General features: G+C 38.0%; 1 protein-coding gene across 3 annotated transcripts in view; it reads right to left on the bottom strand.

Annotated features, from left to right (window-relative positions):
- LOC120858537 (protein bicaudal D homolog 1) overlaps positions 1 to 20633 on the bottom strand; it is a 252137-nt gene that overhangs the window by 20954 nt on the left and 210550 nt on the right. For 2 of the 3 annotated variants that reach the window (XM_040234664.1, XM_040234665.1), the window contains exon 7: positions 17226 to 17433. In XM_040234664.1, coding sequence (XP_040090598.1) covers positions 17226 to 17433 — 208 coding nt within the window. Of the gene's footprint in view, positions 1 to 15964; positions 16159 to 17115; positions 17434 to 20633 lie in introns of all 3 variants that reach the window. The other variant, XM_040234666.1, reaches the window with a different exon arrangement.

Below are 20633 nucleotides of genomic sequence, written 5' to 3'. Positions count from 1 at the left end.
CTTCCGTGAGTCTGCTTGCAGACCTAGGTGCTTATCTCTTTGGAGTTTTCTACCTGCCTGTCGATAATTTGTAGTGAGCCAGAAGTATCATTTGGGCAGGGTCAAGGAGGGATAATCGCCTACAATGTCCTGGGCCTTCCGTATGTCTCAGCCCACCTCTGCCTCCCCATTATTCCTCCAGACTCAGCCCCCTTCTGGAGGCTTCTCTCTTCACACCACATGGGTAAATTCTGGTGGACACAAGCATGATGTGATCACTTTTGCCCTAAATATGTAATAATTAGAAATGTCAAATAAGTATATTTTTTTTCACTTAATGGATATATTAAAGAAAGATTGTAGTTATTTTCCCTTGAGGATTTTAATTAAAATTTTTAAATTTCCATGGGTTTATTAAAATATTAATAAACCTTAGAAGACTCTAAAGCATATAAAAGACTTATATGACAGTTATATTAGAAGAGTTAACATGGATTGAAAGTATGATCTAATTTAATAGGTACATTCCTATTACAGTGTTGATTTTCATGTTGATCCTCAGTAATTAAGTAATTCCATCATTGTATCATAACTTATTTTGCTTACAATGCTTAGGTTTTAGAAATGAAATCTTTTAAGAAAACACAAGTTCTGGATAGTGTACCTGACCGAGGAGGTAGTAGAAGACAAAAACCAAAAATAAAACAAAGATGCTGCTAGAACTGTGGTCATCAAATGTTCCATTCATCATTGCATTATTTATTGCGTGGCTCTAAGTTGTACCATAGAATGGTTTACTTAGTATTATCTTTATCTTCTCTTTTATCCTGGAAATAGGAAAACACATGGAATACACCTTGGAAAGGTCTGATGTGTTTTCAGTCTAAATATGAAGTAATTAAATGCTGCCATTTAAAATTGGCAGGAAATATTTTCCAGGCACTCCTTGCTTTGAATAAATAACATAGACTTTTTACAAGCTTGACTACATACACACACACAAATTAAGCTGTTTTTACTATTTCAAGAACATTTAAAAGTAGGGTTTCCTAGGATATCTAAACAATAGGAATTATATTCTTAATGACAAGGACACCTAGTAAACAAAGGAGATGTACAGAGAAGGGTACACAAACATTTAATGTATCTATTTGAAAGAATATTGCTACCAGAGACAAATAAAGCAGAATCAATTAGTAACAACCAACATTTGGCCCAATATTTCATTTTAAAAGAAAGCCGAAATGTGTTACCTTAAATCTTATTTTAAAATTAGATGTTAGTGATTAGATTTCAGTGTAGAAATTACATCTAGGTGGAGCCATTGGTAAGTAAGGTCTATAACTGCATTGTCTAATACAGTAGCTACTAGCCAAATCTGGCTATTGGGCACTTGAAATACAGCTAGTTCAGATTGAGATGTGCTGTCAGTGCAAAATACACATTGCATTTCAAAGACTGAGTAAGAAGAACAGATGCGAAATCTCATTAATAATTGTTCTTCTTATTCCATGTTACAATCGTAGTATTATGGACATATTGTGTTAAATAAAATATATTATTAAAATTAAGTTTATCTGTTTCTTTTTACTTTTTCTCACATGGCTACCACATTATTAAAACTGAATAGCTTTGGTCTAGAAGGTGAAACATTCTTGTAGCTGTCATTTTATTGTTTGGCAAGATATATTTCAATTCTACACGTAAAGACATTTCAAACTTTCTTAAAGGGTTCAAGTATATCTTCCTTCTCCTCTAGACATCTAGTTAAAAATAAAAAAAAGATGAATAGTAATATGAAAGGAGAAAAAAGTCAAGATAGATTAAGTGGAAAACAATAGCATGCATAATGATGTTTGTGGTTGTGCCAATGTTATTGTAATGCATATATAAAACACATATATGTGATTATATATGCATATATTTACATATATTTCCTTGTATATGTACAGAATGTTTCTGAAAGGATACCCAAGTTTGGCTGGGCACAGTTGTGGCAGAGAGAACTAATACCCTTTTGTAATTATACCTTTTCAATTTTGAATAACTATTATCTATTGAAAAATATACTTGAAAAATATAAAACACATAAAATGGAATAAGAGAAAGTAATAAGTAAGGAAAGCCTATATATTTATATACAGCCTTTTGGTGTGTATTACATGGGTCATACATTTTTGCTCTGTAAAATGAATATTTTCAGGGGAATTCCTTGACAGTCCAGTGGTTAGGACACTGTGCTTCCACTGCAGGAGGCATGGGTTCAATCCCTGGTCAGGGAACTAAGATCCTACATGCTGTGGGGCCTGGCCAAAAAAAGTGAGTATTTTCTTATAACTGCCTTGATTTTTAGGCATAATATATTAAAACAACCAAATTAAGAACCTTTAAATGATACATATGCTACCTAAATTAAATGGTAAGAGAAATGAATAATTTGAAAAATTTCCTAATGCAACTGTTATATAGATCTTTATTACATCACCTACTTTAAACCACATCTGAAATGTACTATATTTCTGTACATGAAGAATTACATGTAGAGATGATAAACCACAATAAAGCTGTTTATTTTGAGATACTGTAGAAAATTTGGATTAATTACCAATTATCCAACAAATTGAGGGCCTACTATGTGCCAGGTACAGTGGAAGATTCTGGGGATTAAAAGAGACAAGGTTTCTGCCCAAAAGCTTACAGACTTATAGAGGAATTCATTTTTAACACAAACCTTGTGTTATCTGTAGTGAGGCATAGAGGGCTAAGCAGCTAATTTGACCCAGTGGAGGCAAGGGATCAGAAAACTTAAAAATTTTGTGCATTTATGCACACAATTTCAAAACTGGTATAAAAGATACATCTAGCTTAAACTATTTGCAAGAAAAAGTAAAGAAGGGAAAAAAAAATCCTAAAATTCCAAAATATTTTTATATGAAACTAGTTATCTGGATGAAAATCAAAACATTCAGCTAAACTGGAGGATATTTTAGATTTACTTAAACAAAGCAAATACAGAGCTATTTGAGAAAGATGAAATAATTCCTTATATTTTTCCATTTTCCATTAGGTATCTGTCATTATGGGCTTCCCTAGTGGCTCAGTGGTAAAGAATCTGCCTGCCAATGCAGGAGACATGGGTTTAATCCCTGGGTCAGGAAGATACCCTGGAGAAGGAAATGGGAACCCACTCCAGTATTCTTGCTTGAGAGAATCCCATGGACAGAGGAGTCAGGCAGGCTACCGTCCATGGGGCTGCAAAAGAGTTGAACACAATTTAGCAACTAAACAACATCTGTCATCGCATAGATGGACAGAATCTAAAGATGAGATATATTTCTCCAATGACATTCTTTGCACATTCCAACCCAAGATCATTCTATACTGAAAGATTTGTTGCAAAAATGGAATTGCTACTTGAAGAAATACTGAAAGAATTGAAATTTGATGATATGCACATTTCCACTGTGCAGTGAATCAGAGCTAACCCAGAAGAAGAGAGAAAATACTCTTGTAGCATACATGATTCCTTGGTGAAGGAGGCAAGTGAAAAAGCCAGCTTAAAACTCAACATTAAAAAACTACGATCATGGCATCTGGTCCCATCACTTCATGGCAAATAGAAGGAGGAAAAGTGAGAGCAGTGACAGATTTTCTCTTCTTGGGCTCTAAAACCACTGCAGATAGTGACTGCAGCCATGAAATTAGAAGATGCTCGCTTCTTAGAAGGAAGGCTGTGAAAAAGCTAGACAGTGTATTAAAAAGCAAAGACATCACTTTGCCGACAAATGTCCAGATAGTCAAAGCTATGGTCTTTTCATTAGTCAAGTATGGATGTGACAGTTGGACCATAAAGAAGGCTAAGCGTCAAGAATCGATGCTTTTGAATTGTGGTTCTGGAGAAGACTCTTGAGAGTCCCTTGGACAGCAAGGAGATCAAACTAGTCAACTGTAAGGGAAATCAATCCTGAATACTCACTGGAAGGAGTAATGCTGAAGCGCCACTACACTGCCCACCTGATGCAAACAGCTGACTCATTGGAAAAGACACTAAAGCTGGGAAAGTTTGAAGGCAAAAGGAGAAGGAGGCGGAGGATGAGATGGTTGGATAGCATCACCAATTCAACGGACACAAACTTGGGTGAATTCTGGGAGATGGTGAGGGACAGGGAGCCCTGGCATGCTGCAGTCCATGGGGCAGTCCATGGGGTCGCAAAGAGTTGGACACGACTTAGGGACTGAACAACAACAACAAGTATACACGATTCAGTAAAATTTAAAAATCTGAACAAATTTTTGATTGCATATTACATTGGAGCAAGATACAAAAATGTATTTTTAAACATATGGTTGATAATTTTGTGAATTAGCATTTTAAAATTAATTTTTGTTTCAGCAAATTCCAAACTAAGGGCAGCATGCTCTAGCATGAGAAAATGCCCAAGCTTTCTTCTGGAGGGAAAACTAAAGAAGCTGTGTTAAAAGCAAATACAACCCTAAAAGATTACAGATTCAACAGAATGCTGTTCACTCCTGCTATTTCAAGAAATGAATCCTGTGAACAAAGAAAGTATATGGGGAAGTAGAACACACAAAAATGAAGAAGCCTCTATAGGGAATAAAGACACTTTAGGCAAAAAACCAGTGAGGCTGTTAGTTCAGGAAGTCAGTTCAATTAGCATTAGCCAATGCCTGGAGAATCCCAGGGACGGGGGAGCCTGGTGGGCTGCCATCTCTAGGGTCGCATAGAGTTGGACACGACTGAAGCAACTTAGCAGCAGCAGCAGCAGCAAGCTCCTTCCATGCATGACCACTGGAAAAATCATAGCCTTGACTAGACAGACCTTTGTAGGCAATGTAATGTCTTTGCTTTTCAATATGATATCTAGGTTGGTCATAACTTTTCTTCCAAGGAGTAAGCGTCTTTTAATTTCATGGCTGCAATTACCATCTGCAGTGATTTTGGAGCCCCCAAAAATAAAGTCTGACAGTTTCCACTGTTTCCCCATCTATTTCCCATGAAGTGATAGGACCAGATGCCATGATCTTTGTTTTCTGAATGTTGAGCTTTAAGCCAACTTTTTCACTCTCCTCTTTCACTTTCATCAAGAGGCTTTTTAGTTCCTCTCCACTTTCTGCCATAATGGTGGTGTTATCTGCATATCTGAGGTTAGTGATATTTCTCCCGGCAATCTTGATCCCAGCTTGTGCTTCTTCCAGCCCAGCCTTTCTCATGATGTACTCTGCATAGAAGTTAAATAAACAGGGTAACAATATACAACCTTGACATACTCCTTTTCACAGGCAAATCATGAGAGGATGAAGGAGCAGTTAGAGTAGGTTGCATGCACATAGGACACTCTGGCTCAAGCACAGAGTTGAACCTCTCTGATTTCAGACACTTACAAACATTCATATTCTTCACAGTTTCCTTTCTGAGTCTCTGCCACCTCTCATCTCACATTTCATTAGACTCTGTAGTTGCTTCTTTATCTCAGGTATTGCTGTAAGCAGTGAGGGCAGGAGGGTTGAAGAGAAAGAGAACCAAGACAGCTTTCTTGACAGAAGAGAAACCATTTTTGCCCTAAGCCATTTTGTGATCTAAGCCAGGCCTTAAACAAGTCTCAGTAATTAACATCTTAAGGGAACTAAAGAATGCAGAAACATTGCCTATTATCAAGCAAGAGAAGTAAGGACACTCCCAGTTCTGAAGATTGGCCTGGGGCACTCAACCACCAGATCAACTGGAACCTAAGGAATGATGATGTTGACCTTTTTCTGACTCTCCTGACTTCAACCAGCTATAGTTTGGACTCAAACCCCTTCATGAATACACTTATACTTAAAACTTTCTCAGTTTTACTGTTGGGGAGACACTGCTTTGGGCAAGATCCCTAGTATTCTTACTTGCTGCAAGTCATAAATCTTTCCTTCCCCCAATCTTTGATTTGGTTGTAAAACAGGAGGGAAGGGGGCAGGGTACACCCTTTAAAAGAAACATAGCCATAGGACATGACAAAAACTGGTTAGAACTAACAAGGTCCAAGGTGGCAAAAGATTCGACTTCCAGTGGACCTTGAGCCGCATTTTATGCTCATTGTAACACATTAGCCCTCTGATGGATACGGGTGAGAGACTTATAGAAATCCCTGATGGGAGAGACTGACTGTGGGAGAAACTGGGTCTTGTTCTGATGGGCGGGGTCATGCTCAGTAAATCTTTAATCCAATCTTCTGAAGATGGGCAGGGCTGTGTTCCCTCTGTTGTTTGGCCTCAGGCCGAACTATGGAAGGGATAATGAAGGTAATGGCAATCTCCTTCCAAAGGATTTGTACGTGCACTGTTGTAGGCCCCTGACCCTACAGCAGGCCACTATTGACCTACGCCTCTGCTGGAGACTCCTGGACGTTCACAGCCTTGTCTAAATCAATGAAACTATGAGCCACGCCATGGAGGGCCACCCAAAATGGACGGGTCATGGTGGGGAGTTACGACAAAACGCGGCCCACTGGAGAAGGAAACGGCAAACCGCTTCAGTACTTGTGCCGTGAGAACCCCATGAACAGTGTGAAAAGGCAGAAAGATATAACACTGACAGATGAGCTCCCCAAGTCAGGAGGTGCCCAACATGCTGCTGGAGAAGAGTGGAGAATAACTCCAGAAAGAATGGAAGTACAGAGCCAAAGCAAAAACAACGCCCTGGTGTGGATGTCACTGGTGATGGAAGTAAAGTCTGATGCTGTAAAGAACAATATTGTATAAAAACCTGGAATATTAGGGCTATGAATCAAGGTAAGTTGGAAGTGGTCAAACAGGAGATGGCAAGAGTGAACATTGACATGTTAGGAATCAGTGAACTAAAATGAACTGGAATGGGCGAATTTAATTTAGATGACCATTGTATCTACTATCATGGGCAAGAATCCCTTAGAAGAAATGGAATAGCCTTCATAGTCAACAAATGAGTCTGAAATGCAGTACTTGAGTGCAAGCTCAAAAATGACAGAATGATCTCTGTTTGTTTACAAGGCAAACCATTCAATAACACAGTAATCCAAGTCTATGCCCCAACCACTAATGCTGAAGAAGCTGAAGTTGAACAGTTCTATGAAGACCTACAAGACCTTCTAGAACTAACACCCAAAAAAGATGTCCTTTTCATCAGAGGCAACTGGAATGCAAAAGTAGGAAGTCAAGAGATAACCTGGAGTAACAGGTAAGTTTGGCCTCAGAGTACAAAATGAAGTAAGGGCAAAGGCTAATAGAGTTTTGCCAAGAGACCACACTGGTCATAGCAAACACCCTCTTCCAACAGCACAAGAGAAGACTCTATACATGGATAACACAGATGGTCAATACTGAAAAAGATTGATTATATTCTTTGCAGCCAAAGATGGAGAAGCTCTATACAGTCAGCAAAAACAAGACTGGGAGTTGACTGTGGCTCAGATCATGAACTCCTTACTGCAAAATTCAGACTTAAATTGAAGAAAGTAGGGAAAACCACTAGACCATTCAGTTCAGTTCAGTTCAGTCGCTCTGTGACCTAAATCAAATCCTTTATGATTAATACAGTGGAAGTGACAAATAGATTCAAGGGATTAGATCTGATAGACAGAGAGCCTGAAGAACTGTGGATGGAGGTTCGTGACACTGTACAGGAGGCAGTGATCAAGACCATTCCCAAGAAAAAGAAATGCAAAAAGGCAAAATACTTGTCCAAGGAGGCCTTACAAATAGCTGAGAAAAGAAAAGACGTGAAAGGCAAAGGAGAAAAGGAAAGATAGACCCATCTGAATGCAGAGTTCCAAAGAATAGCAAGGAGAGATAAGAAAGCCTTCCTCAGTGATCAATGTAATGAAATAGAGGAAAACATTAGAATGGGAAAGACTAGAGATCTCTTCAAGAAAATTGGAGACCCCAAGATAACATTTCATGCAAAGAATGGTACAATAAAGGACAGAAATCATATGGACCTAACAGATGCAGCAAATATTAAGAAGAGGTGGCAAGAATACTTAGAAGAACTATACAAAACGATCACCATGACCCAGATAACCATGATGGTGTGATCACTCACCTAGAACCAGACATCCTGGAAGGTGAAGTCAAGGGGGCCTTAGGAAGCATCACTATGAACAAAGCTAGTGGAGGTGATGGAATTCCAGCTGAGCTATTTCAACCTAAAAGATGATGCTGTGAAAGTGCTGCACTCAATATGCTAGCAAATTTGGAAAACACAGCCGTGGCCATAGGACTGCAAAAGGTCTGTTTTCATTCTAATTCCAAAGAAAGGCAATGCCAAAGAATGCTCAAACTACTGCACAATTGCACTCATTTCACATGTTAACAAAGTAATGCTCAAAATTCTACAAGCCAGGCTTCAACAGTATGTGAACTGAGAACTTCAAGATGTACAAGCTGGATTTAGAAAAGGCAGAGGAACCATAGATCAAATTGCCAACATCTGCTGGATCGTTGAAAAAGCAAGAGAGTTCCAGAAAAACATCTACTTCTGCGTTATTGACTATGCCAAAGCTTTTGACTGTGTGGATCACTACAAACTGTGGAAAATTCTTCGAGAGTAGGAAATACCAGACCACATTACCTGCCTCCTGAGAAATCTGTATGCAGGTGAAGAAGCAACAGTTAGAACGGACATAGAACAATGGACTGGTTCCAAATTGGGAGAAGAGTACATCAAAACTGCATTTTGTCACCCTGCTTATTTAACATGCAGAGTACATCATGTGAAATGCTGGGCTGGATGAAGCACAAGCTAGAATCAAGATTACAGGGAGGAATATCAATAGCCTCAGATATGTAGATGACACCACCGTTAAGGCAGAAAGCGAAGAGGAATTAAAAAACTTCTTGATGAAAGTGAAAGTAGAGAGTGAAAAAGCTGGCTTAAATCTCAACATTCAAAAAATGAAGATAATTTCATCTGGTCCCATCACTTCACGGCAAATAGATGGGAAGCAACGGAAATAGTGACAGACTTCATTTTGTTGGGCTCCAGAATCACTGCTGTGGTGATTGCAGCCATGAAATTATAAGTCGCTTGCTCCTTGGAAGTAAAGCTATGACCAACCTAGACAGCATACTGAAAAGCAGAGACATTACTTTGCTGACAAAGTTCCATCTAGTGAAGGCTATAGTTTTTCCAGTAGTCATGTATGGATGTGAGAGTTGGATCACAAAGAAAGCTAAGCATAGAAGAATTGATGCTTTTGAACTGGTGTTGGAGAAGACTTTTCAGAGTCCCTTGGATTGCAAGGATATCAAACCAGGCAATCGTAAAGGGAATCAGTCCTGAATATTCATTGGAAGGACTGATGCTGAAGCTGAAGCTCTAATACTTTGGCCACCTGATGCAAAGAACTGACTCACTGGAAAAGACCCTGATGCTGGTAAAGACTGAAAGCATTAGGGGACAACAGAGGGATTAGATGGTTGGATGACATCACAGACTCAGTGGACATGACTCTGAGCAAGCTCCGGGTGCTGGTGATGGACAGGGAAGCCTAGAGTCCTGCAGTCCATGGGGTCACAAAGAGTCAGACAGGACTAAGCAACTGAACTGAACTGAGTACACTAGCATATGCTAAATGACACACCCACCAGCACCATCACAGTTCTGAGGCTGATCATCAAAGGCAAAACAGAGGACAGTGACCCAACTCCTGGAAAAACCTGTCCGTTCCCCAAAATAGTTGGAATAATCCTTCCAGTCATTAGCCTATGAAATTACCCAGCCCATAAAAACACTAACCACGCCATACTCAGGGGCTGTTCTTGCCTTCTGAGATGGCCCACACTCTTTATTTAGCGAGTATATTTCTCGCTAAATAAATCCATTTCTTACCTATCTCTTTGTCTCTCAATGAATTATTTCTGTGATGGGACTTCAAGAAACTGAGTTTCATTAAGTCCTGAAATTAAGTGTGATATCAGTTAAAAGACCATGGGTTCAAGTCCCAATCTGAGTTATATGGTTTCAGTTGTGTTTTGGCTTGACACTCATCAAGAGGAGAACCCAGTTTTTTGGTAACATTCAGTCAATCAATCAGTTTAGTCACTTAGTTATGTCCAGCTCTTTGCAACTCCATGGACTTCAGCATGCCCGGTTTCCCTGTCCATCACCAGCTCCTGGAGCCTACTCAGACTCATGCCGATCACATCAGTGATGCCATCTAACCATCTCATCCTCTGTTGTCCCCTTCTCCTCCTGCCTTCAATCTTTCCTAGCATCGGTTAACATTACCCATATCTAATCCACTCTCCACCTCGTTGTCAGGTGGAGACTAAATACACTATGTAGACTTATAAACTAAAAATCTTCTCCTCTTCTGAAAACTTATCTGTGCCCTTGGAATAAAGTCTACTCTCACTAACCTGGCCCTCTACCTTCAAGTCCCTGTCTGCCTTCCTAGAGTCATTCCCACCACTCCCAAGTCCTGATCCAGTTTCTAGCCCCTAATTCATCAGCCTTTGTGCAAGCTGATCACCTATAAGGCTTTTCTCTTTATCCACACCTGCACCTCTGCCTTCTGCCTATTAAGGTCTACAGTTACCTCTCATGACCAGTACTTGCATTTCTTTGGGCAGGATTTCCTCATTACCCCAATCCTTCTATTTACCAGGAATATTTACTAATATCATTACTTATTTGCCTATCTATCTCCCCTTAAAGGAGATAACAGAGGTGATTGATGTTTTACTTGAATATCACTGGGTTGGGAAGATCCCCTGGAGAAGGAAATAACAACTCAGTATTCTTGCCTGGAGAATCCCATGGAGTGAGGAGCCCAACAGGATACCGTCCATGGGGTTGCAAACAGTCAGACATGACTGAGCAACTAACACTTTCACATTATACATAAGTAAGTAAATGAAAATCGCTCAGTCATGTCCAACTCTTTGCAATCCCATGGATTATACCAAAGCAAAAAAAAGTGCCTGACACATAGTAGGTGCACAATATACTTTGCTAAATTTTGACAAACAAGTGAATGAGAAAATGAGTTAATGAAAGAAATGTGATCTGGGTACATATTTAAGAATATAGATTTTGCAATACAACAAACACATATACAATATTTACTATTTGAATGTAGGGAAATGCAAAGGCAATTTTCACTAATGAACATGTTTAGTAACATGTTTGTTACTAAAGGAGTGAGTACATACTAAGGTTAATGTATTTCTATGAGCTTCTTTAAAAATTGGTAAGATCTAAAATATCGTAGAAAAATTTCACATTTCAAAACCATTCTTTCACATTAGTTCAGTAATGGTTTCAGAGAGAGAGGAGGAAGGAAAAGAGTGAGGTAGGGAGGAACAGAGGAACTGAAATGACACCGGGAAGCAGAACATTCAAAAGAAAAAGCTTCTACAGGGAAAACACAAGTTCATGAAGAGCAAACTGCTCAGTCTATTACTTCAAGAAGAAAGTTCAAGCTTGCTTTTTGAAGTTTCAGATTTCTTATTTATCCTGTTGCGATACTATGATTTATAAGAAATGTATATTTGGTCTTTGTCCAGGATTCCTGGCTCTTAGCTCCCCAAATGTTGGAATTTCTTAAGTGCTAAGAATGACAAAAGTGTCTCTTGTGTTAATGAGATGACTTTAGGACCCCACCTAAGGGTGGAGGCTGGTTGCCAGGGGAACCAACCACAGAATTAGAGTTGGAACTTTCTGTTTCAACCCCTGAAGGTTGAATCAATCACCAAAACGGCCAATGATTTAATCAAATTCATGCTTCTGTAATGAAGCTGCCATAGAAATCTTAAAGGACAGGGTTCACAGAACTTCTGGGTTGGTGAACACATGGAGATTACAGGAGGAGTGTCACGCTAGAAGAGTAGGCACACTGTGGCACCTTTCCTTGTTTCTTGCCCTACAAATCTCTTCTGTCTGGCTGTTCCTGAGTTACTTTTTTTTTTTTTTTTAAATAATACACCAGTGATTGAGGAAGTAGCAAATTAACTGAACCTGAAGAGAGGTCGTGGGAACCTTTGGTTTATAGTCAGTCGTTCAGAAGTAAGGAAACAACCTGGACTTTGGACTGGCATCTGAAGTCTAAAGAGGGGTCATGGGAACTCCAATCTATAGTGGTAGGTCAGAGACACAGGTAATAAATAGCCCAGGCTTTTGATTGGCTTAAGAAGTGGGGATGAGGGCGTGGGGCAGTCTTGTCAGATTGAGTCCTCAGTGTGTGGAACTGGATGCTATCTCCAGGTAGCTAGTGTCAGAATTGAGTTGACTCCTATGGCAACCAGCTGATATCAAAGAACTGCTTGGTGTGCTGAAGCATTCCCTTCTCCCCCTCCTCACGCTGCAATTGGGTCCAGGAACCTCATACACTTGTACAAATGGTGCAGTTAGGTCTTTACCACAGAAATAACATCTCTGGCCTATGATCTGAATAGATTACTTTCATATACTCTGGTAGATTGATTTTAATTATTGATTAAATTGTAAGTTTCTATTAATTACATAGACCTAGGTAGTTAAGGCATTGAGATGAAATGTTGGCTACAAAATAACCACTAATATTATGCAGATATACTATCTGCTGTCTGATTGCAAACTTGTTGATATCAGAAGGGAACCCTTTGATTCAAGTTCTTCAAAGCTACATGAGGGGAGGATGTTGAAGTCTGTATGCTGCATAAAGATAAGTCAGGAGAAAGAAAGTCAATAAGTCACGGCCAGAAACTCTGGAATTTCTAGAGCTGAGGTAGCAGAGGCTGAGTCATAGCCAGAATTTTCTTCCACAAAGTTTTACTAATATTAGAAATCAATCAGAACAATGTACTAATAAATTAGCACAAAACAGACTACTAATTTTGAAAATTAATGCCCTATTCTAGAACTGATTTTCCAGAAATTGAGAAATTGTGCCTTGAAGAAGATGGGGTTTTCTGCTAACCATCTCATAGAAGTGAAATCTATTTGTAAATATTCTATATATGGTAAATAATATTCTATGTTTTATTTAAAAATTTACATTAGATTTATATCTCGGAATTCCTCAACCAAAGAATCCAAAACAAATTAGACTAATATAATTTACATTGATTTAATTTCTTCAATGATCCTCAATAGAAACAATCTGTATATAGATTTACTAGAATAATTAAAATCACCTAAAAAATAAACTAAAAAATATATTGTAGAAAACATTAAAAATACATTTTAGAAAACAATGCCTATCAAAAAATTCTGATAAATTAACAGGAAATCGTCCTTTTAAAATGAAGAATATAGATTGTTACCAGCAAGTAAATCTATCATAATCAATAACTTATATTAAATGCAAGAATAAAAAATACTCATAAAACCTATTACTTGCCATGGGTTTAAGATATTCTTGCATAGAACATAGGATTGGATATAAATGGCACACTTTCCCTCTCTCAGCTTAATGAAACATTTTATATAGTGAAAGCATTGTAAATAATGTTTAATATGCCTTATCCAATATAGTTTAGTCTAGGAAAAATATATACTGTCAATAATCAAATATTTGTAGAAGGTACAGTTTGGTGTAGATGGCTAATCAGTTTCTATTTATTTAAACAGAACCTTTCAGAAAATGTTGCTGGGTTGATCTAAGAATTTATTAAGGACTAATCTGGTTGGTTCCATGATATAAGATTGAAAAATCTTTAGGCTATAATAACAGATTTACTTCCTTCATACTTTTATTATTTTAACTTCAAATAAATGGTTAAAATATAAGTTTCATCAATATGCTAAGTTGTAATTAAAATGCTTTTCTGGCCTGATGATGATTCTGAATTCCACATTATTTATATCTCATCTTATATATAGCAATCATTTCTAATGTCTATGGCATTTTCTCATTATTCAAAACTAAAGAATTTCAGGCCACATAATAGTATTCTCATTCATGTATTCTGATTAGCAGTAGCAGAAAGATTCAGAATGTGTGAAAATGGGGAAAATGTAAGACTTTCAGCACTTTGATATGCCCTTTTGGACATCACATCAGAACATCAAAATAGACCAAAAAACATAAAGATGTTCATACTTTAACCCAGTGATCTCACTCTTGAAAAAAGAATGGAATAGATGAGAAGTTGAATGCATGATATTTCTAATAGCATCTTATAACAAATAATGGAAAACCATCTAGTGGTTAACAAGAGAGGAAGTGGTGATTAATGCAATGATAATATCTGAAGTAAAATTTATGATACAACCTTTAAAAATAAAAATAAGACTAGATAGTAACAGAAAAATTTATGATATCTGTTAGTGGTTTCTGCAATGTAATGACTATGATGTAAAATAGATATTAACATAAACAAGGACAAATAGTCATATACAAAATGAAAATAGCTGATATTAATATTTATTATTAATTTTAGTATTATTGATATATCACTTTAAAAATTAAAATACAATAGGTTTACTTATTAATCACAGAATTTCTTTTCTAAGTTCTAGGAGATAATGCTACTAAGTCCAGTTGGAACACAATAAGATCTTTGGATTTTATTTAACTTAGGTGTTCTGATGAATCAGGACCACTATGGGACTCACAAATACTTCAAGGTAGCTTCCAAAGGGGTCTAAAACAACAGCAAAAAGCTCACAAAAGGAGGAACCTCCAGAAAAGTTTGGCTTTTTATTTTAGGTGAACATTTTGGCTGTTAGTCTCCTCCAACTCCTTATCACACTACCTATGTCCTCAAAGATTCTTAGAATGTTTAACTTGTACTATAAATTTTCACACCATATCTTTTAATCCCAATCAGTAGGCTGATTCATGAATGAGATAAGGGAAGTACAGTATTAGAGATCCAAAGGCTGAGGTTTCCAAAAAGGAATTAAGGTAAAATTGAAGTAATTAAAAATTTGTGTGTTTGTGTGTGTGGCAAAGGTAACAAACTCAAAGATTACATTAGGGGCCAGATGACAACAGAAACAAGTGCAGCAGGCTGGGTATATGTAATTGGCAGTGAGGGGACCTGTGGTAAACTGCAGTTTGCCCTGTGTAAAAGCAGCAGCCACTACAGAGCTCCAGCAGGTTGCTGAAATGCATGAATGCAGACTTAAGGCTGCCAGGATCATTCAAGGGAGGCCAGAAATACAGCTGTCCCGGTGAAATCTCTTGAATTTCTAACTGTTGACAACTAACTAGAATTAGTTTTTAATTTTTCATTTCTTAGATAGGCTAATAACAGCTGCCTTTGGGCGTATTTTGTTTCACAGAATTCAAGTGCACCACCTCTTGACCTATAGTTAACATGCAGGGATTTCCCAAAAGAATGATGTTTATCTGCCAGAAGTCATATTTTCAAATGAGGCCCTTCAGAGAAAAAATAAAAAATATTAGAAAAATGCAAAACGGTGAAGCTAAAATAAGTTGTGAGCATGCTGATAAGCACAAATCAATAAGGGCTTACAAACTATAAGAACATTATATTAAGACCTCAATGTTCCTGAGGAGCAAAACCTCAGAGGATTTTACTTGTATATTTTCAATAATTGAGAAGACATTCTGAGTCACTGCAAAAGGAGATCAGCCCAAAGAGCTTTTTATAAAGATGGCTCCCTTGACTGAAATTATGTTAAAAATGATCAGAAGAAAATGTCAAAATTTGACCAAGACAGAATTGCTAGGAGCTACCAAACTGCAAAGAGGACTGTGTGTCTTGCATTGTGCCTGCTGCTAGCCTCCCTTCATCTATCCCATTCCTTCCAACTCTCATTTTCATCCTTGGCTGCTAAGAAGGGAAGTCCCTGGAGACGCCTGAAATGGCTGTCTCGCTGAGTAAAGAAGGAATCAGGAAGCAAAGGATAAAGGTGTTTTTACTTTAACAGTAGGAATTTATCATCATCAAAGTTAGACTCTGTGGATGGGAGGGTGTGAGTAGCTGGAAGGAAGGGGAGAGTTGGTCTATTCAACTCATCATTTGCATCACATGCACCCAAGGAAAAAGTGTTTACCTGGTGGAGCCACGGTTAACCTTTTTTCCTTGCTGAGCCGGTGCCCTTGGATGAATTCACTCATGGAAGGGGGGCCCTTCAGAAGAAATGACTCTGTGGAGGTGGGATCAGGGGGAACTCTTAATAAATTCTGTAGGTAGGAAGCCCCTGAAGTCCTGGGACGGCTCTGATCACAAAGGGAAGGTGAAAATTGTCTTGCAGGAGATCCAAGAAAATACATATAGGAAACAAAAAAGTTTTACTTTAATTACCTTTTAAAGCCTCACCAGTGACAACATTATTTATATTGGCATTTAATTTTTTAACAAGGAAATCAAGATTTTCACTAAATGTTTAGTTTCCATACCAGGATACAACCCTATTTGGAAATTGTACTGGATACTGGAAAAGAGATTTATTATAGTTAGTCAGTTTGAACCACAAACAGAAAATATTTATATTGTTTGATTCTTAATTGAAAGCTCCTAAAATAAAATTTCACTCTTAATTGAAAAATACAGGGTAAGTAATTCAACATCCAGGACTCTAGAGAAAGGTCATAAAATCAAGCCATTAATAACCTTATGAGTGATTTTTTAAAACAATATTCACATACTAAAAGAAAAAGCACAAAAATCTGCTTTTAAGAAAAACACTATACATATTCCATTCTATTTGACTGAAATAGAGACATTTCCTTTCAGTCGGTCATCAGTTTTCAGCATATGAACAAAAGTTCCCCTAAGAGAACATATTCATATTCTTGCCTCATTAGAGAGAAGCTGGTAAATAGCACCATTACCATTCAAATTATCACCCATGTAAAACATAGCTTCATTCTTAATATCCACTTTCCATCTACCAATTTTTAGGTTGGAGGTAAGGGAGAGGCATATTTATGCATACAAGGAACAGCAAATATGTTAACAGACACTTGAAAAGTATATTATGGTTAACCAAGAGATGGGGTGTGGGGGACAGAAACAAATAAACACAATGATCAAAAGGTTTTAATTTGGAAAAACCAACATTGGCAAGGCCCATTTATATACCCACTCCCACTTTTTCTCTTCCTTCCCTTCCTCCATCCTCCACAATAAGAGCACATTAATTTTTGCAGTTAACTAAAATCTGGCCACTGCACCATACTATGAAGATCGCTGCATGCATACCTTTTCCTCTGAGTGCCACTGCTGACCCGAATGTTGGGTGTCTGTGGGCCCTGACTATGCAGGAGGTAAGTGTCTATGGTGGGCACGGTGACTGATGCCTCCCCACTTACTTTAGGGCTGCCGATCTTGCTCTTCCCAAGTTTGCCTTTGCTGCGACGGGACTGCTCATGGTCAAACTCTAAGTCCTCCAGCCGCTGGGTCAGGGCGAGTTTTTGCTGGATAGCCATTCGTAACAAAGTGTTTAGAGTCTTCTTTTCATCCTCTGCAGCTGCTAACTGTCTCTGCATCTCATCCAACTGTGTGACATATTCATCACATCTAGAACCACCAACAGAAAAGTGGTCAGGAGAAAATCTTTGTGCAATTAAATTTGGAGCTTCAGTTGAAAGTAATGAATTTTACTAGGATTTGGAAGTAATGGATGTAATTCCATTACAATGGAAGTAATGGAATAGAAGTAATCTATTACAGTAGAAAGTTGGAAACAGCAGGTTCAATAACTGATAGTTTATCTATATAATGAAGTACATATGGGGGCATTCTTTTTGTTTTGTTTTGGCCTTGCTGTGAAGCATGCAGGATCTTAGGTCCCTGACCAGGTAACCAGGGACTGAACGTGCACCACCTGCAGTGGAAGCACAGAGTGTTAACCACTGGGCTGCCAGGGAAGTCCTAGGGACATTCTTAATAGGTGGTATCTTAAACTCCAGAGAGAGAATTATTGTGAGGGCTGCTCCATGACGCAAAAAAACCAACAGTAAAGTCTCAGGTAATGTACACAGCATCATAGATGTGTTATAATAATTTTATAGTCTATGCCTGTAGCATAAAAATAATAACAATATTTGTAAAGAAAACATGTAGTTTATTTATATTTTTGAGTTCAGATTATAGTTGCTACTGATTTCAACATGGCACATTTGCCTGAACTAGAAACCTGAGTATCTTCAATGATTTCCCAACCAAATGATAAAGCAATAGGTGTCAGAGAAGACCAAGATTTGCAGAGGTTTTGATACAGATATAGTTGGCTTTGTTCAGGTTTGATACTGCTGCACCAGGAGGACAAGCTCAGTGGTCTTTTTTCCACCAAAAGTGACACCTGAGCGAGCACATGTTCATTTGGAATGAAGAATTATTCACACAATTATTCAGAGCTTTTTCTGAGTTTATTTACCTACTAAGAACACTATTCACAAATCAGAAGATAGTTAATGACTTTCCAGAGTTACCAAATATATTGTATAAACTTTGAAATTAACACAAGACTTATGGCATTAAAAAAAAATGCCACTTGAGCTCCAGGTGGGTCTCATTATTTTTTAACACTGAATGTCAAGAAGCACAGTAGGAATATTATAAGAAAAATCAGGGCTTAGTAAACTAACATGTGGATTTCGGGACCCCTGGATTTATTTTACTTGGTTAGATAACAATATTTTAAAAAATACAATGGAGTAGGCAGTTAATAACCTGAAAAAACAAATTTCTGTGAGAATACATTATTTTGGGGGTAATAATTCTTATAGAAGCCAGATCGAGACATTAAGTCAAGTCAAGTCAAGTCACTTAGTGGTGTCCGACTCTTTGCGACCCCATGGACTGTAGTCCACTAGGTTCCTCCTTCCATGGGATTCTCCAGCAAAGAATACTGGAGTGGGTTGCCATTTCTTTCTCCAGGGGATCTTCCCGACCCAGGGATTGAACCCCAGTCTCCTGCATTGCAGGCAGACGCTTTAACCTCTGAGCCACCAGGGAAGCCCAAAGATTGAGATATTAAATGTCCCTTTACAATTTTTTTGATTTCCTTTTCAAAGAGGGAGCTGTTATGCATGAAACCCATTCTCCTGTCCCTACCTCCCCATAGAGGCCAGAGGTATGCAAACTCTTCTGTGCTCAGACCAAGAAGTCAGTTCCCTTCAGTTCTCCTATAACCTTGTGGTCTCTTAGGCACTTAGCCACCTCATTGCCAGGTCCAAGAGTTGATCAAAAAGTATGAGCTTGAGCCTTTTCTCTCCTGACACAAAAAGGAAGCTGGACAGATTTCAGGGCCCAGGATTTATTTTTACATTTATATTAGCTATATGCAAGTAATTTATTGAATCTGTAAATAAAGCATAACCATAGTTATGCTTTGTGAATTTTATACCATTTGCATCATATAAAATATAGAATTATTTTTGTTTTGACACTGAATTGTGACAGCAAAAAGGAAACTGCATCACTATACTGAACATCTCAAGATTTTGCAACCACCGAATCAATACTTTTTTTTTTTTTGAATCAATACTTTTTGAACAATCATTTCAAGTCTAAAAATAAAATACAGTGATGTTTCATAACAAAACTGGTGGGGGGAGGTAGTAACTAACATTTGTCTAAATAATTAGTTGGGTAGTGTGAAAAATTTGGTGATATATATTATAACATCTTAGAAATCATAATTTAATTCACAGTATATTAAGTCTAGGCTTCCCTGGTGGCTCAGTGGTAAAGAATCTGCCTGCTAATGCAGAGACATGGATTCAGTCCCTCAGATGGGAAGATTCCCTGGAGAAGGAAATGGCAACCCACTCCAGTATTCTTGCCTGGGAAATCCCACAGACAGAGGAGTCTGACAGGCTACAGTCCATGGGGTTGCAAAAGAGTTGGACACAACTTAGCAACTAAACAAGAACAATATATTAAGTCTAAGTAATTAGCTGATATGATGAATATTAATCTTCATTATGAAGATATCTTTTCATACAAATACTTGCTAATGATAAACACTTTTATATACACAAAAATAAATGTCAATGGTGATAATGTAATATTTAGCTATTTCAGGAAGTGGGTTTTTCCCCCTTATTGGAGGTTCTGTTTTCCTTGGTCTAATTCTTTTGGGTACAGAAGGCTCTAGAAAAAATATCTATTATATTAACTTAAAAACATTTGTATAGGGAATTCCTTGGAGGGCCAGTGGTTAAGACTCTGTGCTTCCACTAATGGGGGCCCGGGTTCAACTCTGGGCTGGGGAACTAAGGTTTTGCAAGCCACGTAGCATGGCCAAAAAATAATAAAATAAAAACGTTTTCATGTAAAAGAATTGCTTGATCCAGGGTGTCCAGTAGAGGGCTTTGGAAAACAGCACAAAAGGTTTTATTTTAGATTTGTTAGAGTGGAATCTCATGTATTTACACTTTGCCTTTTTAGATGACACACTAAATAACACTCATTATGCAGGAAGATGAACAAATACATTTTAAAGTCTTATCCCTATCAAGGAAAGCGAAGTTGCTCAGTTGTGTCCGACTCTTTATGACCCCACGGACTGCAGCATACAAGGATCCTCCGTCCATGGGATTTTCCAGGCAAGGGTACTAGAGTGGGTTGCCATTTCCTTCTCCAGAGGATCTTCCTGACCCAGGCATTGAACCCAGGTCTTCCACATCGCAGGCAGACGCTTTACCATTTGAGCCACCAGGGAAGCCATGTACCACACCTTATCCCCATGTACCACACCTTATCCCCATGTA

This window comes from Oryx dammah, unplaced genomic scaffold (assembly GCF_014754425.2).
Source record: "Oryx dammah isolate SB20612 unplaced genomic scaffold, SCBI_Odam_1.1 HiC_scaffold_29, whole genome shotgun sequence".
NCBI classification, from domain to species: Eukaryota; Metazoa; Chordata; class Mammalia; order Artiodactyla; family Bovidae; genus Oryx; species Oryx dammah.
This window is presented reverse-complemented; position numbering and strand designations above follow the sequence as displayed.